The following is a 25204-nucleotide window of genomic DNA, read 5'->3' on the forward strand; positions in this document are numbered from 1 at the left end:
AATACAAAAAAATATAAATGTATTTCTATTTCAGCCTATAGTTCCGGATGAAATTACAGGCAGCTTCCAGCAAATCTCTGCTCCTATGAGAATCGCTTGCCATTTTTAGAAGAGAAGATGGTATCTTTTACATCCAGGCCATATGCCGGCGGTTCGGGATAGGCGGTTTTCTATATGCTGAAATCAGTTCACATTAAGACACCTGCGCCACCTCTCATAAACCATGAAGTTAATGGTGTTGGTGACCTTGTGACATCAGATGAAGATCCATATAGTGACAATGCATGTGAGACTGAGAGCTGACTGTTAGATTACCAAAATAATGATTCTAATTTGTCATTTGGCATGGGACAATTTTAGAAATCATATGCATTGTTTAACATGTCAGGTACAGTGCCCCTATAATAAAAAAAATGATGGATTATGATGGTTTCTTAAGTCACATCTCACTGCAGACCGAAGGGAATTGGATTTGAGTTTGATGTATTGCAACCCAGAATTTCTCATCAGTTAATGCACCGTAATAAATCGTAAATAAAGCAAATGCATCAAAAACCTTAACATGCCGTCTACCGTCTGTAACAGTTGATAAAAATATGGTGTTTTTTTTAATGCTCCTATTGATGTTCATATACTGAAGGTTTCAGTGTCACTGTTTGATATTTAGTGTCCACTCCAAAGTTTCAAAGACTAAGATGGTATTTTATTTTGTTTTAACAAAAATTATACAAATCTGAACTTAATGCTGCATGTTTCTTTATGATTTATGAGTCACACTAAAAATCATTCATGATGTGTCAGCCAGACCCAGACAGAAATATCAAATGACCACAAATTAGGATATCATCTGCCCAGTACTGAGGATCATTAACGTATCATATATCAAACCATCTCATTAATAGGACATAATGGAAAATTGAATTACAGTAATATCATCACAAAACTCATTCCTTACAAACAGTACTTTATTCCTTTGAAGTCCAGCAAAGTCATATAATTATTTTTTAAGGCATATGGGAATAACACAAAACTGTATTATTGTAGCTATGTTATTATTATTGTACATCAACTCCTTTGATAAAAAGAGTTTAATAAGATCCCAATTTGATATGGTTTGCACTGACTTTTTATTGTTACATTAGCTAAACTTTTAAAAACATGTAAGTACAGTGAAAATTCAATAGCCTAGGCCTACGGCCTACTAATGAGATAATACATATAGCCTATATATTAGTCTAAAGTGGAGGAGTTGTGATCCATGGCCCTTATTTCCTGAAGTTTTTAAAACGGAAGTGCAGTGAAAATCCAATATAGACCATGCATTTCACAAGATGTAAACAACACCGGTCCTGAAACACTTTCTGTTTCAGTTTGTAACTGTTTTCTTTATTTCACATGTAAAGAAAACATCTTAACTATGTTTGTTTAACTTTTTGATTCAGTTTTAAATGTTCTGTTGGTTGTATTTTATGCCAGCTTATATATAAAAAACTGAAACAGGAAGTGCTTCTGGACCAGTGTTGTTTACATCTTGTGAAATGGTCTATATCCATGAGATAATAGCCTACAGTTCTGCTTTAGCAATACAGCCTAAAGTGGGGGAGTTGTGATTAACGTTAGTTGTCGGCGTTTTTTTTTTGTTTTTTTGTTTTTTACTAACAAAACAATGTTCCTAAATGGTTTTAAATTATTTTAATCCAATTTGAAACATTTTAAATATTAATCAATAATTAATAATTTTGGTCCGTCAATAACTGTTTTGCAAGGGATTTTGACTCGGCGTTCTTTAAGACCACGCGTAGGCACGGTGTGGACGGACGCGGACGACTGTAGATCTGAGTTCAGTGGAGGTTGGATTGTTCGAGCTTCAGTGTGAGGAAAAAGATGTGTGAGCGAGCAGAACTGTGGGTTTGTAAAGCTGCTGTCGGCGAGGCTGAATAACACGCCTGGACTAAACGGACCGAATTATACACTTCACAATATGAAGACGCGGACGGTATAGCGCAAACTCTCTCTGACATTATTTACAGTAACTTTAGCTGCCCTTTACAAACATTTACCATGGTACATAGTTTCCGTCTGAGTGGCGTATTTATCACAGTTATTGTTGTCTTGTTTATTTATATATACATCAGTTGTGTCAATGGCAAGACTTGCCTGATACTATTTTGGTGGAAACGTTGACTGCCATAGTAAATTATTGTAAGTAAGTTACAGTACTTATTAAAGTGCCCACATAGTTCATTTGATTAAATAAATGTTAGGTGAGCACGTTTGTATGTTTTTATTTTTTACAGTGTTGTTTCGGAAGATAAAATTGAACCCTAAATTCCTGTTCTTTATTATTTATGCATTTTTTAATGGACTGTCGTATATATATAGCTATATATATATATATAATTTATTCATTTATTTTTTTATACATTTTTGGGCAGTTGTTTATCATTTAATTATGTGTCTTGCACTGTAGCTTTTTTGTTTCCTAAACGATACCCATCATTACATTACATGGTAGGTTACAACTACTGGCTAGTCATTTCAGTTGTCTTCTTGGCACTGAATATACTGAGAGTTTTCATTTGATACGGATATTCACCCAACATTTCATTCATGCCTCAAAATATTCCTTTTTATTTACTGATGCATGCATATATCAGCAGAACCATAGATGGAGGATAATCTGAGCATACTTTATGAATTTTGTTTTCCCCTCTTGTTTCAGCGTCATGGGATCATATTCATTGGTTTTGTGACTGTGCTTACAAGCTTATTATTCCTGTACAACCGCAGTTCATCCGAAACACCTGAAGATCAGATTCAATCAGATGGACATCAGATGAACGTTCTCAGTCAGCAAACATCCTACTTAGAAGGTTACAGCAGCATCATTGATCATAAGGTGACTTAATTATTTTAGGTCTGTAAAATTCTAGCACTAAAATGATTAATCTGGTAGTTAGATAGTTTAGAGATATTATCTTTTTCCTGGGGCTTTAACAGTTTTTTTTTTTCCTTTGGATGTTGCATTTGATGACTAGATAGAGTCACCCCAGTCTGTTCTTTTCTATATCCTCAATTTTATATGGAGAAGAGCTCCAACATTTTTTAAAAAAATAAATAAATGTTAACATCTGGAAAATTTAAAATTTTTCTTTAAATCCATAGTCTTCTTAGACCAGGCTGTGGTCTCCTATTCTTTACCTTTGCGCAAAAACGTCTTTGTCTTTATTTAAAATTTTGCTGTGGAAACTTAAAGACATTTGGACGATAACTTAAACGTGAAGAATAATGGCACTGTGCAGTATCCTTACATTTTTTTTTTCATTTTTTTATTTTTTATCAAACTGTTTTGATGCAGTTGGATTTTTCCTTTGTTGTCAAATAATATCCTCATTCAGATAAGCATTATTATATTGGCACTGACATTTATGATATGCAGTGCACAATAATATTCAGAAGACTTGACCATTTTTCTTTCTTTTCGTCATTTTCGTCATTCGGTCTTCTGCCTCTGCAGTTTTTCATGATAAATCAGGTGCAGGCTTTTAAAGCCTTTTAAATTACACTATCCAGTGATCGTATGATTTCTACCTTCACCCCTGATCAGATAATGAAATGGAAAGCTGCAAGCAAGTGTTTGTCAAGCTTTGGCCTCATCTTAAGGCGTTATAATCACCAGAACTATCAAGGATGTAAATCTGCCTCTCTCTCTCTCTCTCTTTTTTTTCCCTCTGTCTTTTCATTCACTTCCTGATCTGTGTTTTGTCACTGAGGTTTTGGTTTAACACTGTCCTAACTTGTATTGCTATTTAGCCTACTCCGTTTGTGTTAAAGGGATACTCCACTTTTTTTGGATATAGGCTCATTTTTTTGGAAATAACTCCCCCAGAGTTAAACATTTGGGTTTTACCATTTTCGAATCCATTCAGCCGATTTTCAGATATTTAGAAGAATATCAGTAACCAGACAGTTTCTGGTCTCAGTGGTTTAGAAAATTATGATAGAACGTACATGGGTGTGATGAAATATAAAGCATCCGACCCTAATATAAAACAGCTGTTGTTGTTGTTAGTGAAAATCTTTTTTTATTTTGGACATCTGTGTCATATTTAGATTTGACCCTGACCTGTGCATATCAAAGCATGTTGATCTCATCGTCATGAGGCATCTCTGTCATACTTCTCACTGACAGACACAGCTCTCAAGTCTACAGGCTCTCATTAGTCGAAAGAGAACTCGAGCTACTAAGAGCTCCAGGATTTAGAGACAGATTTTAATGGATACTGTGTGGAAGTAATTTTGTAAAAGTCAGAAGCGGAAGATTTGCTCGTGTTAGTGAAAATGAATTGCCAGTGTAGAACATAGCTAAATGAACATGGCCTACAAGTCTTTATCACAAGCATTTATCAGTGGAAGGAAATGGTTTTTCGATTTCATTTCACCCTGAAGAGTAGCCAGAAAACATGCAGAGGATCTGTCTGATGAGAAAAGCTCATTTTGAATGGTGTGATGGCTATGATCCAATGTCAACCTACTTTTGGCATTTTAACGAATGACTTAAGTCAGCTTTAAAGTGCCATGAAACCCCTTTCTTTCAGCTCAAGTGTAGATCACAATCTTTTTGAAAAATGAAACTTAAATGGGTGTGGTTGGCTGTGAGAAGAAGGAAGGGGAGTGAGTGCGGCACGACGGCGCATGGGTTCCCTCAATTGAAAAGCTATGCATTTTCCCCATAGACTTTTGGAAAATCGCAAAAAATAAGATCTGTGTTTAACCAAGAGTTGTGACACGTTTTGTCTATCAAGATAATCTCTACAAGTTAATCCAAAATGTAGACATTTTCAAGCCTATATAAAGTTTTTTTAAAAACACAAGCAGACACAATAAAGTTTAAAAAAAACCACAAGCAGGTTATAACTGTGTGTTTCCTTGTCATAGATCAAAACGTGAAAATATTTAGAGGCTTTGTTCACCATAGACCTTATTTCAGGCGATTTAGCAAAAACCCATTCAAAAATCCCATAGATTTTGGAGCGAGGGAACCGGTAGTGCTAACTGCTAACTCACCTCTGCGTTTTGGCCTACAGAGTGACGTCGTAACTTCGGCACTCTATTGGCCAGTGGCCCATGCATATCAACTGTCCCTAAAAAGCAGTGGTAAAACGTTAGGAAATGCTAGTTTTTTTATAGCTGGCAAAGTTAAGTCTAATGAAATACACTGACATCTTATTTTTTTTCCTTTCATAAGTAACTGAATGCCCTGCCTATATTAGCCTTGTCATTGTTTTTTTCCTGAACCTGACTATCCTACAATAATACTCACTCTAGTCGGCCAAGTCTTGTGGCTGAGTACTAAACCTACCCTATACCCCTAGCGCGTCTCCTGTCTACGTCGGCTGGGTGCTAATAATTCTAACTTACTTGTTCTTGCTGTGCAGCTTAAATGACAGACAGACTACAGTAAATATCCTTCAGATGCTCTTTATTTCAGCTGGGAGTTCTCAAGCAATCCTCAGAGAATCTCAACTTCAAAGAAGTAGTACACATGTTTTATATGATAATGCCAGACACATCACTAAGATATAAGAATCATCACTACTAATTATTTCCAAACTATATGTTTGGTTACATTGTTTAACCCTCATCATCCTTTGTTAGTGACATCAGCAAAAATATCCTACATCCTTAAAAACAGTTCAGTTCATTTTCAAAATTACATTGACCAAGGTTACATTAAGTCAAAAGTTTGTTAGATGGTTAGTTCATATTGAAAGTTCGTCATAAAATGAACTAAGATTGATCTTTTTTTATTGTTAGATCTAGAATGGAAAGTTTAGTCACTTTGAGACAAAGAAGTGGAAGAATGATAGATTTTATCACATGATAGAAATGTAAAATCAGAACTTTATGGTTGGTAAACATAATTCATCTTTATCTATTAAAATTTCGATTGCAATCTGTATAGCAAATCTCAGAACTAATATAAATTATTTATACTGAACATTATAATGTTGTGTTGCCTATATTCACGTGTAGTATTTAAAATTATTACTTAGTAAATAAAGAGTCGGCCATCAGTTATTAGGTATAACTTTAATAACTATTTTATCGATATGGTCCAGAATATTTTATATCATCCGAATCGGCCTGAATCTAACCGTTTTTCCTCCGAAAGTTTCTCAGAAAGAGATAGGGAGATTGCTTTTAGAGTAATTATGATCAATTGTCCCACTGGAGAGAGCTTAAGAATTAGGATGTTAATGAGGGAATAATAAGTGTGGATGGTTATTTACTGGGCCTGATTTGTGTTCTCTCCACTGGGCTATAATCTCCTTGGAAACGACCCTGTTTATCACAGCAGAAGAAATCTAATAGAGTCTCTACAGCTAACAGACAAAGATAAAGAGCTGTCTTGAGGGCGTACTGCTTCAAATGCATCATCTTACATAGTGACAGGTCTGTAACATTACATAATGAAATCGCCCCTTTTGTCTTGAGGTCATGTAAGTAGCTCAACTATAATATGCATTAAGCTTATTTTGCATAGTGCTGTGCATTATATTTAGCATGTTTGGAAATCAGGTATACTGTTTGTATTTGCTGGAATATTGTTAAAAATACCAGATTTTTGGTTAATTAAATGGAATCTGGATTCATGTTGAACATGTTTTGAGCTGTATGCGGTTGTAGTTTTTAAGTAGACTTTGTAGGCTCTAGATAGACTCTCTCTTAAATGAGGTTCAGAATGTTTTCCCACGAATCTTTTCTCGTGGGTTTGTTCAATGGTTTAGTGTTTATTATACTGGAGGGATTCAATAATGGAGCTATAACAATGAAGTATGGACCAGGCCCTTTGATCTGTTCTGCCCTTTGAATGTGTTTCCATGCATTCATTTGCCAGTGATCTCATTTAGACGCATGCAAATCATTCACTCACCATAGGTTCATCGTTTTCTATTTTTTGGCTTTCATATTTGTAGCATTTCATAATAGTGGCTTTTAAAAATAATATAAAATATTTTCAATTTCTAAATTAGTCATTTTGATATTTAAAAATATCTTGGTAATTTAACTGTCTGGAGGTAAAAAGAAAAAAGTTCACTATAAGTCTGAAAGTCTTGAAAAAAAGACATGTTGTTCTGTGTAGTTTGGCTAAATCTTTTATTGTAATTTCTTTGAAAATATAAGCAGTGAAGCAATTTTGCAATTCCATTTATTTCAAATGATGTCTTCCAGATAAAAGTCCGTCTGCTATATCCATCAAGCAGGATGCCATTTTGTTGTCACTTGACTTTTTTTTAGATCCTTTTATTTAAAATAAATATTTTGACCTTTTTTATGAAACGGCAGTTATTTTTTAGTGAATGGAGCAAGATAAAGACTTGATTCAGAAAACATATTTATATCTCAAAATCAGATTTTTTCTTTTTAACTTAGAATTTTGAAAATTGAAGAAAAAAAAAATCTGTAAATTTGTTTAAAGTAAATATACACTTAACAAAATTATAAACGCAACACTTTTGTTTTTGCCCCCATTTTTCATGAGCTGAACTCCAAGATCTAAGACTTTTTCTATGTACACAATCTGTAAATATCTGTCTAAATCTGTGTTAGTGAGCACTTCTCCTTTGCTGAGATAATCCATCCACCTCACATGTGTGGGATATCAAGATGCTGATGTAAGATGCACTTGAAATGTTTTAGTTATTGATCAAACTTTTTGTGAAAGAGTTTTTCAAAAGTATATGAAACCAACTTGAATATATTATATTGTGTTCATGACAACTCAAACTTCTCCTCATTGTCTCCTTCCTCAGCCTCTTAGGATGCATTGCAGAAGTTGTGCCTTAGTGACCAGCTCTGGTCACATGACAGGAAGTGATCGAGGTGCAGAGATTGATAGTAAGGAGTGCGTCATCCGAATGAACGACGCCCCGACAAAAGGCTACCAGAGTGACGTGGGCCAGCGGACGAGCCTGCGTGTGGTCGCGCATTCCAGCGTGCAACGTGTGCTACGAAACCGCCTTGAGCTGCTCACCTCCAGCCAGGACACCGTCTTTGTCTTCTGGGGGCCCGGAAACTACATGCGACGAGACGGTAAAGGCCTCGTCTACAACAACCTGCGCCTGATGAAGCAGGTGATGCCTAAACTACAGGTGTATATCATCTCACGGTTGAAGATGTTGCATTTTGATGAGCTTTTTAAGAAGGAAACAGGAAAAGACAGGTGAGGATAAAAATGTTTCTTTGTGTTAGTTAGTTTACATCATTTTGTTAGTTTTCCAGGGGATGTAAGTTGAAGCACAGTAGATTATTAGTGCCATCAAAGCAGGAAAAGTTATATCTCTTGATTTTGTACCACTTACTGCATAACACTGTTGAAACTATACAATTTGTTTTCGAATTCCTTTGTTATATGTGGAAGTATATCTCAGCAAAATAGTCAATCGACTAGGGTATTATTGTATTTGTGAAACCAAATTAGCAAATTAAATGTAAATGACTAATATGAATGAATATGAGTGGATTAAATGTTATCATGTCTCTTGATTTTTTTACCATTTGCTACAAAATTCTGTCATATATTTTATGTTATGAGAATTTATTTCTGTGTGGAAGTACATCACAGCAAAATATGGGATCAAATATATTATTATTGCATTTGGTAATTCAAAATAGCAAGTCCATTTTTTTAATTGACTAATATGCCTCTGGTCATGTCCAAGCTTAGAATCGGGTAGAATCTGTGATATCAGACCCAGTTTGTTTGCTAGACCATTTTGCAAGATGTAAACAACACTGGTCCAGAAGCACTTCCTGTTTCACTTCCTGTTTTCTACACAAAAGCTGGGATAAAATACAACCAACAGAACATATAAAACTGAATCAAAAAGTTAAACAACATCTTTAAGATGTTTTCTTTACATGTGAAATAAAGAAAATAGTTACAAACTGAAACAGGAAGTGTTTCTGGACCAGTGTTGTTTACATCTTGCAAAATGGTCTATATGCTGTGTTTTCCACCAACTGGCAACCCTGGGAGTCGGAATACTATTATATTGGGTAAATTCATGGCAGTGGGCAGAATCACACAGACAAAAACAGATATTTCGACATGGTAAAATAATTGACCATTACTCATTGATCTTTTAAAGAGATGAAGTTGGAAGTGGAACTACTAATTCACCGCGGTAGGGTTTGTCGATTAAGTGCAGACCACCAGTGCCTGCTGGAGGGTTATTATCGCTGGCCCACTGGGCACACGGCTTGGCATCAGTGCAGATTAAGGGTTAGAAACGGATCAGTGCCAGCTGGAGACAGCTGCCAGCTGGGATGTACCCAATTCAAACTGCTCAGGGCAAAACACTCACATGTTCTAAAACTCTTGGCTTTTTTTTTTATCTCTTTTATCTAATAATATCACTCTTATCTCAATCCATCTCCTAAACTAAAACAGGATGCTCAAGATGTTTTTCCTCAAAAAACTAAACTTGTTTCCATAGAGACAGCATCCATTGCATTTTTGTGTGTGCCTTATACAGGGTTTGACATTAACACCCCCCAAATGCATGTGGATTTCAGCAGTGGTGTGTAACGCAGTCACTCATACTAGCCACGTCTTTGGCAGGTTGAATTTTATTTAATATTTACATTTTTCAATGGGCTCTATGCATGGCGGTATTTCCGGTGAAGGTGTAAGGATGCTCGATAACTTCCGCCGATCGTATAGTCCAATGCAATACCGAGAGTTTACATTGAATTTTATACTCCATGGTTATACTAAAGAAACGTTAGTCACAAAAACAGACACAACAGACACCCCTCGTTGTGTTTATGCTTCGTTTTAAAATTATATTAAACAAACATAACTATATATACAATTACATCTAAACGTATGAAAGTTTCGTTTCAAAGGCGAGAGGACAGTAAATTTTGAAGACTCTGCCATAATCTCTGAAGAGTATCCTTGCGTCAAATGCAGAACTTATGCGTGCATATAGCCTATTGTAGTCTTTTAAAAAGGCATCTGAAATAATAAAGTGCAATGTAGTGTTGTGAAAATGATAGATTTACCGATAGGCTACGTATCGATAATGAAATATCTGAAACTCTTCCAATAGCCTAGTCATTTTCTGCATAATAAATACAAGATGCCAGCTGGCTTTCTCGCTCTCTCATCTCTCGGATAGCGAGTTGACACACAAACCCACACACAAATCCCCTCACTCACTTAATTTGCGTCATTTGAATATTGTTGGTGTTTCAGGGCTTAAATTTCAGCGTGATTGTGCGTATTGCGCATAAAACATATTATTGTGCTAAAACAGTCAAATACAGACAAAATAATGCCAATAATGCTAGTCTTGGTATGTGACTGTTCATGTAAATAAGTGAGCATAAACAGTTGAGAATGAAATGCATGTGTAACAGTATAGTGGATCCAAGCATCAGGTCTCAAAGCTGCCAAATTATGAGTTAATAATAAAAATATCTATATTGCAGTTTTTCCCCATGTTATCGATGTCAAAATTGTGGCCAGTGAAAATGTTGAGTAGCTTATATATATATATATATATATATATATATATAATCATAGCTACATAGATGTCCTCTTTCTCTTTTTTTTTTTTTTTACTCAGGAAAAGGTCCAATTCATGGCTGAGCACGGGTTGGTTCACCATGGCAATCGCTCTGGAGGTTTGTGACAGAATCGACGTCTATGGCATGATTCCTCCTGATTTCTGCAAGTGAGACTTTCTGCTTGATATTCATCATGATGCTGGAACATGATTTAATTCAAAACTCATTGCATTTTGGCGGTTTATGACAGATTCAATTATGCACGTCTTCTCAGGTCTCCCAAGCCCTCAGTGCCGTATCACTACTACGAGCCTGCAGGGCCGGATGAATGCACCATGTATGTCACCCACGAGCAGGACCGGCATGGCAGCCACCATCGTTTCATCACAGAGAAACGCGTCTTTGCCAACTGGGCACGTATGTTCAACATACACTTCTATCAACCTGAATGGAGACCGGCACCTGTCGCAAAGAACATCACAGACTCCTCTTGAGGAAGTTTGGGTTGTTTTTAGGACTCAGAACCTGCTGGACACGGTGTGTTCTTTAGAGGACAAATGAATGTTTTAACTGAAACATTTTACATTGTGAATTATTCTGTTCTTTCTAGAGGATTGAAACATCAAGAACAATTTTATACAAGGCACATGTTGAACATAAACAGACTGATCATTTTAGTTGAAAAAAACTGATGTGCTGAATGAAAATGTTCAAAGATTGTAAAATGTGACCAGAACATGCAGTACATTATGATCAGTATATTTTATAATCCACATTGGCTCATAATTCAGAAAACTGGGTTACAGTATAATTATATCACAGTTTCTGTTGCCAGCAATTACTAGTTTGATATCTCAGGCCATATAGTTCTCCCAGTCTAATTTAATTTTAAAGTATACATAGAGCCTCACTAATTTGCTTAAATTATCTGCTTGAAGAGTGTCAAGCATGTTAAAAATGTACTTCTCTTGGTGGCACGAAACAGAACCTTTTGCAATTTGTTTATTTTCCAAAATCCACGAATCCACAAAATTCCCAGACTGTTTCATGGCTTTATTTCTATTTGACTATTTTACATTTGGTGGCTAATTCATATGAATTTGTTTAAAATGATCATATGGGTTTGTAAGATCAGCTTTAGGGGCTCCACACATCTGTGACATCATTGGAACTTCAAAAGATTTTTCTGTGGCATCACTGAAACTTTAATTCTGCAGCAGTTTTCAAACTGAGGAAACAGTGAGTTCACACAGTCTAAGAATGGTGGTGCATTCATGCTAGGTCATAAATATGAAAAAAAATACAAGTTCTTTGATTTAATTACCAAGTATGTTGGTAGCCATACCTTGTGCTCAGGTTTTCTCTTGTGAGAATGACAAATCTTTTGACGGATCCTTCACAGAACGCGTCTGAAACGACCAACCCAATCTCACAGGGAAAATAACTATGAAGTGGTGATTTCATTTAAATTCATACAATGTGAATTGTTTGAAAATGTACTATTTTAGGTTAGAAAGAACAAAGAAGCATGAAGGTCCTACCCTAAACCTAACCGCCTCTCGGAAAACATTTTGCGAGCAAATGTAAAGTTTCTCTACGGAACGCTAAAGACTTAAAAAAACATGCTGGCTTCTCGTGCAATCGTAATTACCGTAAATTGTAGTTTCTTAGTTCAAAAAAATTGGACATGAACACCCTCTCAAGTCAAAGTTTTAATGCAGTGAGCTATTTCCGAAGGCAGCAATAATATTTCCCCCAATTTCATATTTTTTTTTCCATCACCATATCCCTGGAGGGCAGGGGTGGCCCTCGAGATCCATTTACCTAGAGTTTAGCTCAAACCCTGATCAAACTGACTCAACTGCCTGTAGCTTTCTTGTAATCCTGGAGATCTTTAGCTTGTGTAGTCGTGTCTGATTAGGGTTGAAGGGATCCCAATGGGGCCAGAGTTTAGGGGCTTTGTATTGAAGACATTTTGAGTTCTGTGGCTCTTTTGTAAACCATCTGTACTTTTGCTTCAAAGAACCAAAGAGGCCTTTACTTCTCTGTTAGCAAAATGGCTAATGTATCCCTCCCTGGAACATCAAGAACTTTCTAATTGTCATAAAATCTCAAGTTATTTGCTGAATTTTGTCACATTAATCATTTATATTGGAGTTTCCCACACTTATATTTTACATCATCTTTGCACTCTGGCACAAATGCTAAAACATTCCTTCATAAACCCCTATGTTCTTCCCACAACACTGAACCAAAACAAGCCAACTCTGGCCATGACAGCATGACCTTTACAGTGGGAGAGAGAGAGCTTTGTTTTGTTTTTTTTTACAATTCCGCGTGCTCTTCCTTCAATTGCCATTATAAAGGTTGTGTGAGAGCGTATTGACTTGCTGCCTGCAACATTGTTCATTTTGCCTCTACAGCTGGAGGTTGGGGCCCAATGTGGAATGCTAATAGTGTGTTCTTGCTCAGGCTTATGGGAACTCTTCTGGTCTAATAGGATATCACTCTAGGAGTTCTGTTTATTCGCAGTGGTCGGCGAATGTGCCTTGCACAACAACGACTATCCCCCAGGAAGTCGAGAGAAATTGAAGGGCTTTAAAGGACGCAGGAGTCAGTAAACGAGGCTGGTCTTTGATTCAGCTCTGCTGGCTGCTCCTGTAATCAGTCACCCGAGGAAACACCGTGATTACGGATGACCTTGGATCAGGAGGCCTGAATAAAATATGGTGTGAGTGACATTTCAACTTGGTTTGGACCCTTGTGTGTTACATTCTCATTTAAAAAAAAAAAAAAAAAAAACCTGCTGAGTTTACAAATGTCTCTGATTGGAGAGGGTTGTGTTGAAGGTGGGTGAGTTTTCTATTTTGTTACTTAGATTAATAAATTTTGTGAAACTAAACATTTTTCTAAGCATGTCGTAGAATGCTGTAACAAAACATTGCCAGGAATAATACCAGTTTGTCATTTAACCTCAAACCCACAATAAGGCTGAAATCGCAAGTAGGTATACTTATTTTGAATAAATAACATTATCATATGTGACCTACCAATGTCAGTTAGGCAAGTTTCTGGATGGCTCTTAAGTCTGAAATAGACCAGAGCCAGTGGTTGTTCTGTTGGCAAAAGCCAGTGGCTTGAATTTGATGTGAGCGGCAACTGGCAACCAGTGCAGTTTTGTGAGGAGAGGAGTGACATGCGTCTCTTCGGCTCGTTAAAGACCCCACTTGCTGCAGCATTTTTGGATCAATTGCAGAGGTTTTATAGTGCATGCTGGAAGACCTGCCAGCCAGGAGAGTATTACAATAGTCCAGTCTGGATAGAACAAGTGTTTGGACAAGGAGTTGTTTAGCATGCTCTGATAGGAAGGGCCTGATTCAGGAGGGTGTGAATCAGGCAGTTCTAGCAATGTGGTCTGTGACGTTTAACTGATCATCAATCACAACTCCAAGGTTCTTGGCTGACCTTGATGGACTTATGGATGATGAACCTAGCTATGTACTGACTCATGGTCAGTACTGCCATCTTGTGTTAGTGTTAGTACACATTCCACAGATCACTCTTTCAATAACATATTATTGTGTTTATAATAATGTTTATTAGAAATAAAAAAAACGATTAAACAAATAAACAATTAAATAAGGTATGAGGTTAATTATTATTATTTTTTTTATAATTATTTTTTTATAATTATTTTTCTATTTTTATTATTATTTTTTTATTATATGCACATTAACACAAGACAGCAATAAAAACTATAATTAAAAAAAAAAAAAAAAAAAAATACATCAATCCATCTATTCTTGTCATCCAATGAGAGTGATCACAATTGGTTGATTTGCGGAAGTGCGTCACATTGTTTACAATTCTAACGGATCTGGCTTTGTTGTAGGCGACCGCGGCGCGTTAACATAAGATTCTTCAGCGTGATTTGAACGGCAACCACAATGTCTATTTAATGTGCTTAAGTAACGTTATTATATTAGTTTGTCACATGTTCAGTGCGAGTCTAACCATTGCAAAGAAGGTTAGTGTGCAATTCATAACTTTAGATTTCACGTCACTGCCCTAAAATAGTCACGAGTCAAGCCACTGCAGATGCTATATATGGAATGAGACATTTAATACATAATTAAGTCGTTTTTTTTAATATTATTTTTTTTAAGTATGATCTTAAAAATAACATCGCGTTAGTTCATTTTAAGGTAACGTTAGCTACCGCTAACGTTAACTTTCTAAACAAATGTAAAATGAGTAGTGGTCTTTTAATGCAACACTAATAGATTCAATACCTAATAACGTGGACATTAAATATATAATAATGTTAGCATAAGATACAAAACAATGTTTCAAATATTGTTCCAGTCAAGGTAAATCAACCGACATCTCAATAAGGGGTTGTTGCCACTGTTAGTAACATTATTCTTTCTGTAACATATTTCATTTTCGGTTTCACAGAAGTGTTTCATATTGAACCACAGCTACTGTCATTCAGTGTAAGTTATGACAATGTTGAGCAGTAAATCCAACGACGAGATCCGATATATGCTGGATGATTATGGAATAAAACATGGTCCTGTGGTCGGTAAGTGTAACTCCACGAGATTTAAAATACTCTCTTTATTCGGAACGGGATTGTTGCGGTCGGTTTTCGTTTTTATTTTACTCATTTTGTTCTGTATTCATTTGTATTGCTTTGGCAACTAGCTGAAATGTCAATGTTTCTGCTAATATGTATTTCATTTCAAGTTAGAAAAATTTTAACAAAAATAGTTAAAGGAGTAGTTCACTTTAAAAAAATAATTGCTGATAATTTACTCACCCCCATGTCATCCAAGATGTCCATGTCTTTCTTTCTTTGGTTGAAAAGAAATTAAGGTTTTTGATGAAAACATTCCAGGATTTTCTCTATATAATGCACTTCAGTGGGAACCAAACGGCTCAAGGTCCAAAAGACAGTTTCTGTGCGATCTGTTCAAAGGGCTTTTAACGATTCCAGATGATGAATAAGGGTCTAATCAAGAGAAACGATCGGTCATTTAAAAAATAAATAACAAAGTTTAAGTTTTATAAGCTCAAATGCTCGCCTTGCTCTGTTCTGTGATGGACGTTCGTGACTCTCCTGTTCGAACAATAGACTGTAAAAAGTTTCAAACTCGTTCATCAAAATGAACAAATCTTTTTCCGAGTCAATTCGTTCATTTCGTTCGTTGAATGAACCAAATGACTAGAAAAACAATTTGTTCATTTTGATGAATGAGTTCCAACAGGAGAGCCGTTTGGTGCCCAGTAAAGTGCATTATATGGAGAGAAATCCTGGAATGTTTTCATCAAAAACCTTAATTTCCTTTTGACTGAAGAAAGAATGACATGGATATCTTGGATGACATGAGGGTGAGTAAATTATCAGCAAAAGTTTTTTTTTTAAAAAGTGAACTACTCCTTTATCTATAAACCTGGATTTTCTATTCTTTTAATTGTCTTCCTGCTGTTTTGTTGTCTTCAACAGATTCCACCAGAGCTCTTTATGAGAAGAAGCTGAGAGAAGCCATGGTTAAACACAGAAGAACCCAACCTCAATCCGATAGGACATATTACAGGGAGGAGGACGAGGGTAATCCTTACTACAAGAAAATCAACTCAAAACATGAATGTTTATAGTTACAATGTCATATCACACTGGTGATTTTAACTGGTTTTAACTGGTTCTTTTTCAGAGGAAGTCACCTACATTCACCATCGCAGGCCTGTGAGTAGTACTATCAACACTTTTTAAAACTAGTTTCAGACATATTGATTTCTAATTACTGTTGCATTTTTATTTATTTAGCAACATTATGGTGATGTGAGCGACAGGTAAGGCGTTCTGAAATGTCCAGCAGATTAAATCAAGTTATGGTAAAATTGTGAAACTAACAAAAATCTTTTATTTTTTAGAATGTGGTCGAATTATAGAGGGATGGACTACGTAGATGAGTAAGATGGCTTTTATTATACTGAAAGTGTGTCACTGTCAGGGGAAACATCATTTTTATGGATGAATCTAAATGCATTCATTTTTCCTTTTAAAGGCCTGCTGTATATAGGACTCAAACTTCTTACAGCAATACGTCACAAATGAGAAACATGTCGCTGGAGCCTCAAATCCAGAAAACACCAGAGAAGAGTTCAACACACTTGGTCCCAGTTTGGCTACAGATATTAGTGTTTCTGATTATTTCTGGTCTTCTGTACTTAGTTTTTATTAATATGGAACCAGCAGAGCCAGTCAAAAGACTGACGTAACCTTTCCTTTTAGTGATCCAATCAAACTGGATTTTTAAAACCGCAAATATTCAATTCAATTTTTTCCATGTTTTTTTAACTTCATACATGTTGTTGATTTTTTTTTTTTTGTGTGATGATATATCAAAGTAATAGCCCAACATGGCTACTCTTTTGAGAATATAAAGGAAGTGGGTGTTACAGGATGCACCTGTTCAAGAATTATGTTCTTTTTGAATTTTTTTATTTTTAATACTGGGTTAAGATGCAATAACAGTCCATTTTACATAACTGTATTTTTAGTCATTTCTTGGGCTTTTAATTTTTGGTATATTACTACTTGAGTGCTACTAGAAAGCCTTTTTGGATAATTACTTAAACATTTTATAGATTAGTTACTAGATTTGTTGTTGGTGTATTTTTCCATGCAATATGTCTGGAAGTATCAGTATTTGGGACAGACCCTTGATTTATATGTATTTGAATACCCTGGAGCCACATTACATGAGCGTCAGAATCAATGCTTTCTGATGTCATTTAAAAACAACTGGTTTTATTAAAAGGTACATTTTATATACATATAAAAATGTTCATTATTTAACTTGTTTGTTTACAGTAAAAACACAAGCATGTCAAAATTGTGATTTTTGTTTTTAATGGCAAAATAAAAGTAAAAATTGTATTACATGTACCAAAATCTACAATAAAAGAACAACCATTAGTTCTCTATACTGCAATACATGAATATAACAGGAAGTGACAGTATTGTTTTGTCACACCTTTTTATTATTTTGCTATACTATTGTTTTTTTTAGAGTACAAAACAAGTGTTTTAAACTAAAGTTGTTCATTTCAAATCTGTCAGCCTCTACCGATGACATTAAGAACCTCACATTTTTTTCCTTGTTGCAAATGGAGTGTATATTCAATTCTACTGTAGTGTTTGCAACTGTTTTCTTAGCTTTACTCAACATTAGTGCTGCTTAAAATGTTCACCGTATGCCTATATTCCATTACTATTATTAATTATTGTTCCATAATATTTGTAAATACAGACATTATATTATTCTGTACTACATTAGAATAAAATGAGGATTTGTTCTTTTGTTTGCTCAAGCGTTACATCAGATCTAGTGAATAGTGAGTTCAGTACGTTCACTTTCATTTCAATGAGAACATGAACAAACCAGGCAAATGTAGTGACCTAATGCGATGCGATAGAGGTTGGTCTTAGGGCTGTCTGTCCGTTCCCACCTGTGATTAACCAAACATTATACACACATGATCTTTAAAAACAATTGTAGTAGAAAAAGCAATAAATACATTATTTTAAATTATAAAGCCCCTCAGACAATACAAAGAAGAAGAAAAAAAAATCCCCAAAACATTTCACAGTTTTACAGTCTTTACCTGCAATATGGGAAGACCTCAGGACGGGTCAGACATGGTACCTCTAAAAACTAAAAAGCCCTTTTAACCTTGTTAGTGCAACAGCTTGTGTTGTAATTTCACCTCTTCAAGTCTAGTGATCTCAGCATTTACTTATAAAAATGTCTACAATAACATCGAAAGAAAAAACCTCCAACTAAATACAATCGAAATGTGTTTCTCTGTAATTAACAGAGAATGGCAGATAGTAAGAAATGGTGGTTTCTGTGGTTCTTGAAACTTAGATCTTCCCTTTGGTCTGGACATGCCACTGATACGCCAACCTTAGATGGACCAAGTAACCCATTTAGAGAAGCCTCTAGTTGCTGAAACAACAAAAAGACACAAAAATCAGCACACAGAAGCTGCATCCCTTCATTTTCTTTCTCAAAACCAGTTCCACCCCCACTTAGTTCGATTGCCTGGACCAAAGTCCAAACCCAGGTTCGAATGCTCCCCCCTCCCTCTGGATTGTGTTCATATTATACATATAAATGCAGTTATGTGCTGTTTATATATATATATATATATATATATATATATATATATACATATTTATATAGACCTTATTCATAGCAGCGCCATGACAGATATGAAAGTGAGGCTGTGAGGGATAGACTTACCGTGTTTCCAATGGCATCCGCTGTAAAAAGCTGAATAAATCTCCTAGATTGCTTACAATTTTCCACAGCTTACATTGTCGGGAGTTTTTTGTCAACTGAAATGTCTTGGAAAGATATTTTTCCAGTGTTTCATGAGCAGAACAATCCGAAAACACATTAAATAACAGTACAGCCCATTGAAAAGATGCATGTCTATCCCTCACAGCCTCGCTTTCATTCTCATTAAAAATCAAAGATGGCGCTGCCGTGAATAAGGCGTATAAATAGCACATAACGGCACTTGCGTCTATCTGACGCAAATGACCGGGAGTCTATTTTCTGAAAAAGTGTTCGACCAATCAACATACACTTACATCACTGGTAGTTCCTATTGTGCTGGGTTAGACCCTACTCTGAAGTTGTAACGAAATTCATTCCGAGTTCCTGAACACACCAAAGAGTGTGTACTTCCGCCATTATTTCTAGGAATTATAAAAAGCCCCTAATTAACATATGAAGAGTTCAGATGCAAAAGCCTCTAAATGCCATTTGAAATTTTCTTCTTTAATAATGATTTTTATCAAACTTGTATATTTAAGGTCAGTCATTTCTCTTAAATAACAATTAATAGGTAATTATCATTGCCATTTAAGTGAAATCACTGAACTTAAATATACAAGCTTGATAAAAATGATCATTCTAGAAGAAAATTTCAAATGGCACTTAGAGGCTTTTGCATCTGAACTCTTCATATCCTAACCATGTGATGTGACATGTGGCTGGTGTTCAGTAATTCAAGATCTTAGCGCTTGTTGGCTTTTTGGCACAAAAACTTTCAGATGTATCATTCATCGCCCTGTGTTGTGCCTTATTAGGACAAAACCTTTTTCACAAAAAACAAAACAAACAACTCACATTACCTTCATTTTGAACTCCTGCTACTTGATTGTCAAGGCAATGTATGTGTTGTCAACACCTGTAAAAAAAAACTCAGTAAAAGAAACACAAATTATTGAATATTCTTTGAAATCTCAGTTACTCACAGGTCCTGCTCTCTCGCTCCAGTTCAGTGGGTTTCCTCACTCTCTTGCAGTAGACTTTGGCAACAATCAGAATGGCACACGTTGCCACCACAAACGTCAGACCGGATACCAGCAAACTGATGACCACCGGGCTCATTACCGGATCAACTTCTGAGATTTTAATAGAACAGCAAACCAATTTAAGATGAGATGCATAAATGTCTTCAAAGTCACAATGAAATGTATTGTGACGTACATCTGAGTGTAACTGATTATCGAAAATACAAAATGCAGGACAAGGACTTGAGTCTAGTTTAAAGGGGTCATTTGATGTGATTTCTTGTTTTACTTTTTCTTTAGTGTGTTGTGTAGCTGTTAGTGCAAATATAAGATCTGCAGAGTTAGAAAGCTCAAAGTGTCAAACCTAAAAAGGCTCAGCCATCCCTTCCTAAAACGCTTCATTTAAACATGGCACGCCCCCACAAATCTACGTCAGTGTGTCAGGGCAGAGTTTCATAACACCGGCCAAATGTATAAGCAAAGAAAGAAGGCGTAACTTTTATTCTCGCTGCATTATTGTTGCCACCGCCACTGCCATGTCATGAAGACACTGTTTTTCATTGCGAAAGCCAAACTACTTTGTTTGGCCTTCCAAAAGAGGACATAATTACTCTGTTCCAGAACAGTACAACAAAAACTTTCGAATGTGTGATGCGCATTTTTGCAATCTTTTGGAGTTTAAGCAGACAAAATGATTTAAGTGAAACAACATGCATTGCATTTAGAAAATGAATGACCCTTGGTGCTGATTCTGAACAGGCACTTTTAAGATCCCAAGTCCACTAGGCTGGAACCACACAGCTCACCTCGAATAGAGATGGGTAAAGGCTGACTCTCCCTCGAGATAAAAGTGCGCTCTCCAGTCTGGACCTTGTAGAGGCAGCAGTAGTAGCCCTCGTTATTGGACTGGGCGTTGGAGAAGTTGAAGGTGACAGAGGGCGTGAGGGCTGGCAGAGAGTGCCGGACGGTCCCGTTGGGCCTGATGAGCCGCAGCTGAAAAGAGCCTCCAGGATACTGATGCTGAATGGAACAGGTGACATTGAAACTGTGGCCTCGGGTGACCCAACCTGGCCGGGCCTCAGGAGATGTGTTGTACCAGATTTGGGGAGTGTGAATCTCCACTGCAAAGAGAAAATAAAAGTTAGTCTGAGACTTTTTAGCTGTCAATATAACGTTAGCAGCAGATGCCACTTACAGACTGTGATGTTGATGAAGTTGCTGTGTGGAGAATTCCCTGAGGGAGAGGTTCCCAGTTTGTGGTGTATCCTGTACAGACAGCTATAGCTGCCCTGGTGGGAGTTTTCCAGGTCTGACAGGGTCAGATCCACCGTCATTTGTCTGGGATCGGCTCGCTGGGTCACTAGTGGTGTGTCCACACCTCTTTTGAACAGATGGAAGTCAATGACGGACTGACTGTACGGGGCAGTGCATTTAAAGTGAACAGCCTCTCCAGTCGAATAAGCATAGAAGCGTGACTGAATTGACAAGGTTGGTACAAGAAGTTTTCCTAGACAGAGAAAGATTGAGAAAGAAGTGTGAACAAACACGAACAAACGCAGGGTTAATAAAATAAATCTACCTAACCATCTTGTACCTGTACACACAACTCCAGCATCCTCACTGTGCATGCACACGTCACCATTGAGGGTACGTTCACAGAGATCCAGGGCAAACTCGTCACCAGAGCATTTCACATTCCTCCACAGCACCTCTCCGCCGGCCCGTCCAAACCGAGCGCCGCTCGGGATGTCCAACGCGAAGCCGCAGTTGAGCTCTCTGCAAACCACTGCAGCATCCTCCAGATCCCAGCCGCGCTGGCACACGGTGCCCCACTGATGCCCATGACGCACCTCCACTCTCCCCGAACATCGTTCACCCGGTTTGTCATTCGCAAGTCTGGTGATCGGGTCGTCTGTGGAAACAATGAGAATGAACCGGTGTTGTTATTGTTAACTGAAACGAAAACCATTATTAACCGCTTCTGGTAACTGAAAAAGAATTTTTAAAATACAAATGTTAGATGAAAAACTGAAGAAAAAAAAAATCTAAATGAATTTAATACATTTAAGTTGAAATAATAAAATTATAATGAAAGCTAAATAGAAATATTGAACTAATACTATAGTAATATAGTATGAATGTAAATTAATCTAATCCTTATTTTAAGATTGCTTAGAATAGGACTTTCAAACTGGCATTCAAATATAATTTTAGAAAACTAAATATAAAAAATACATCTAAATATTAATTAAATTGAAAATGATTTTCAAATATCAGAAAGTTGGATAGAAAAGTCGGTATGAATAACTAAAACAAATATGTTACAGGTGTCATTTTCATAAAGTATTTCAGCTTTTGTACAAAGCAATACAAAGACAAAATAGCTAATAACTTTCCTCTCTCACACACAATCTAAATGAGTCTCATAAAAATATATATCTGCATTTATATAGGGATGAAAATCCCTTCTGTGGACAACATTATAAGCCAATAACTTACCAAAGGCATGGACATCTTCAACAGCAACATTGCATCCTGATAAATAACAAAAAAGGTATGATATAATTATTGACATATTCATTTTTAAATTATGTATGCATAAATCAAAACGTTTGTAGCTGCTGCCAAAGTTCTGGTCTCCTGTAATAATTTATTTAAAAACCAAAATATTATATTTTACTAACCAAGCATTATCAGGCCCAGGAGAATCCTCGACATTTTAGATTTCTCATGTAACGCAAACAGGGTTCATTTACAAACTAACTAAATATCCCTGTCAGTGTCCGCAACCCAAACGCTGACGGTTCCGGTGTGAGGGGGACCAGGAGGAGCAAGTTGATGCATAGCACTTCAGTCTACTTAGCTAGCTGGCTAACTATCACCTCTGAATGCCTAAACTGTTTCTGTTCACCACCATACGATTGATACAGATACATTATCCAACATAACCCAGGCTTCAAAACATAATACTCGATGAAAGCAAATGGCACACAATTCAGAGTCAGACGCTACCTGTAGGACTGGGCGGCTAATATGCTAAAGCTGCCTAAAGTAAAAAGAGTTATTTGTAGAACGAGACACTAAAGAAACACTGATGTATTTACAAGGCATATCCGCGTAAATCTGTGTTCAGTGAGTTGGTGTTCTCCGCGCGTTCGGTCTCCCCACGAACAGCGTCATAATCATAATGCAGAGTAAACTGGCGCCGTCCGATTCGTGAATTAATTGCTTTGGTGAGTCGAATCTTTTGAACAAACCTTTCCGAACAGACTGAATCAACAGAATAAAACGACTCAGAAGAGCATTTGCAGTGAAGCGAGGATGGCGCGGAAAGATTACTTTTGATTATATCCCATATTATACATTATCTGATTATATATTACTTTCCACCAATATACACACACGAAACATCTGTAACTTAATTTAATATTAAAAACGTTTTTCCCCATACCAGATATGTAAATGTAATGAATGTTACAGAAAAATAGAAATTAGTTTCTAAATGAATAATTCTAGTAGCGCTAAGTGAAATAATGGCAAATCTGAAACAAACGACATTAAATAACATTAAACAGCCGTTACGTGATGACGTAATGTTGGACGCACACTGAATCGTCTTTTTAACAGATTCTTTTAAATGAACCGTTCATATGAACAGATTTGTGCAAACGATTCAGACGTCCCATCAGTGAGTGTGCAGCAGACTACTGTACTGTATATGTTTGTTTGTTTTTTTTCTGTTCTACGACGTTGCGCAAGGTCTGTGCATAAAAACCACGCTGATTTGTCTCGGGCTTAAAACAAATTTAGGTTTATTATTTAAATGGTGTCTCCACCTCTAAACTTTAGAGGTGGAAAATAACACAATTAGAGACACCATTTAATGACACCATAAATATAAACAAAACCCTGTTATGAGCCCTACAATACAGCAATTTTTTGTATCCACCACTTTAATTTCGGAGTGATTAGAACTTTCTTTATGCCAACATGTATTCTTTATGCCATGTAATTTTTCAATCATATGTATTTATTCTTATTTCATTTTCATATTTAAGTATTATTTTATTAATTTTCCGTTTTCATTGAACTGTTGACAATTATAATACCATAATATCAGTATTAGCTGGAGCATCAGGACCATACATTTTATATAAACCGGTGGTGGAATCTACGTGGAAGCATTTACGGTAAGTGAAGGAGCTCGTGGCGACACCAAGTGGATAAAATTAGCATTACAACACAATCCATCTATCATCTATCCATCCATCTACCAATTCATCCATCCATCCATCCATCCATCCATCCATCCATCCATCCACCCAAAACCGCTTATCCTCTGTAGAGTCGCGGGTACCCATAACCAACAATAAGCAACACATTTGTTACAGTATTTATTAATCATCGTCAAGTTTAAAATGCAACTGTTTATTGTTAGTTCATGTTAGCTTAGGTCCATTAAATATTAGCACATACAACTTCCTGATTAAATAATTTATTAATATATGCTTGAAATTCACATTAACTAAGATTAATACATATTTATTATTTTCCATTGCTAGCTAATTTTAACTATTAACAAATATTTACAAATCAAACATTTTTGTAAAGTGTTACCCATGCACATGATATCAAGACACATGATACAGAAAACTAAAGCAGAAAGTTTTATTTCAAATAAAACATATTTATTAAATATAATATGGTTATTAAAAACAATGCTTTCTGATTTAATTCCCTTAAGTTGCCTTTACAAATTTCAACCTCAAGGTGGGAGTCAAACAAGACTTTAGTTTAGAGAGTTTGTTGGACGATAAATCACCTTTGGTGTCATGATGCAATGTTTGTGAATGACGTTTGATTTCAGATTGTACTTCGTTAAATGACTTTTAAACTGAAAACATGAGTTACATAAACTTGTTCCTTGTTTATTAGCCTTGTTTGCGCTTTAATATATATATATATATATATATATATATATATATAAATCAGTGCATCTTTAATATTGACCAAACCATGCATATTCTACTAGGCTATGTATAACCAAATTGTTATGCCTGCATGATGCTTCTTTCTCGAGAGTTCAGGAGTAGTTTTCAGCTCATTCACGTGCATCATTCTGAACACAACCGTTTCTTCTCTCACCGACCTACTTCTGTTTAATTGGATAAGCATTCAGTCTCTACCGAGAGAGAGAGAGAGAGCGAGACCGACTGGACCCACACTGTGCAAACCGTTATCCACCCG

At 36.2% G+C, this 25204-nt stretch overlaps 3 protein-coding genes across 5 annotated transcripts; 2 read left to right on the forward strand and 1 right to left on the reverse strand.

Moving 5' to 3' along the window:
* The first annotated feature begins 1835 nt into the window (after nucleotides 1-1835).
* On the forward strand, nucleotides 1836-11226 carry st6galnac5b (ST6 (alpha-N-acetyl-neuraminyl-2,3-beta-galactosyl-1,3)-N-acetylgalactosaminide alpha-2,6-sialyltransferase 5b). 2 transcript variants are annotated; one of them, XM_039676104.2, is made up of 5 exons: nucleotides 1836-1996; nucleotides 2723-2899; nucleotides 7818-8227; nucleotides 10641-10748; nucleotides 10856-11226. In XM_039676104.2, the coding sequence occupies exons 1-5, from the start codon at nucleotides 1982-1984 to the stop codon at nucleotides 11073-11075; spliced, it is 930 nt and encodes a 309-aa protein (XP_039532038.2). In that variant the 5' UTR covers nucleotides 1836-1981; the 3' UTR covers nucleotides 11076-11226. The 2 variants fall into 2 exon arrangements, with proteins under 2 accessions (XP_039532038.2, XP_039532048.1); XM_039676114.2 differs by lacking the exon at nucleotides 2723-2899.
* A 3235-nt stretch (nucleotides 11227-14461) lies between these two features.
* On the forward strand, nucleotides 14462-17574 carry LOC120482120 (uncharacterized). 2 transcript variants are annotated; one of them, XM_039676136.2, is made up of 7 exons: nucleotides 14462-14608; nucleotides 15040-15166; nucleotides 16091-16195; nucleotides 16299-16330; nucleotides 16412-16437; nucleotides 16519-16557; nucleotides 16653-17574. In XM_039676136.2, exons 2-7 carry the CDS (start codon nucleotides 15085-15087, stop codon nucleotides 16864-16866), a joined length of 498 nt encoding a protein of 165 aa, XP_039532070.2. In that variant the 5' UTR covers nucleotides 14462-14608; nucleotides 15040-15084; the 3' UTR covers nucleotides 16867-17574. The 2 variants fall into 2 exon arrangements, with proteins under 2 accessions (XP_039532070.2, XP_039532061.2); XM_039676127.2 differs by lacking the exon at nucleotides 14462-14608 and adding an exon at nucleotides 14816-14951.
* Nucleotides 17575-18457: 883 nt separating this feature from the next.
* Nucleotides 18458-23142, reverse strand: LOC120482102 (uncharacterized). Its single transcript, XM_039676091.2, has 8 exons — nucleotides 22642-23142; nucleotides 22457-22492; nucleotides 21552-21869; nucleotides 21153-21464; nucleotides 20764-21078; nucleotides 19919-20068; nucleotides 19796-19851; nucleotides 18458-18599 (listed from the first exon to the last, which is right to left on the reverse strand). The coding sequence occupies exons 1-7, from the start codon at nucleotides 22673-22675 to the stop codon at nucleotides 19814-19816; spliced, it is 1203 nt and encodes a 400-aa protein (XP_039532025.2). The 5' UTR covers nucleotides 22676-23142; the 3' UTR covers nucleotides 18458-18599; nucleotides 19796-19813.
* Nucleotides 23143-25204: the final 2062 nt, after the last annotated feature.

Source organism: Pimephales promelas, chromosome 14, assembly GCF_988280905.1.
Source record: "Pimephales promelas chromosome 14, fPimPro1.hap1.1, whole genome shotgun sequence".
NCBI lineage: Eukaryota > Metazoa > Chordata > Actinopteri > Cypriniformes > Leuciscidae > Pimephales > Pimephales promelas.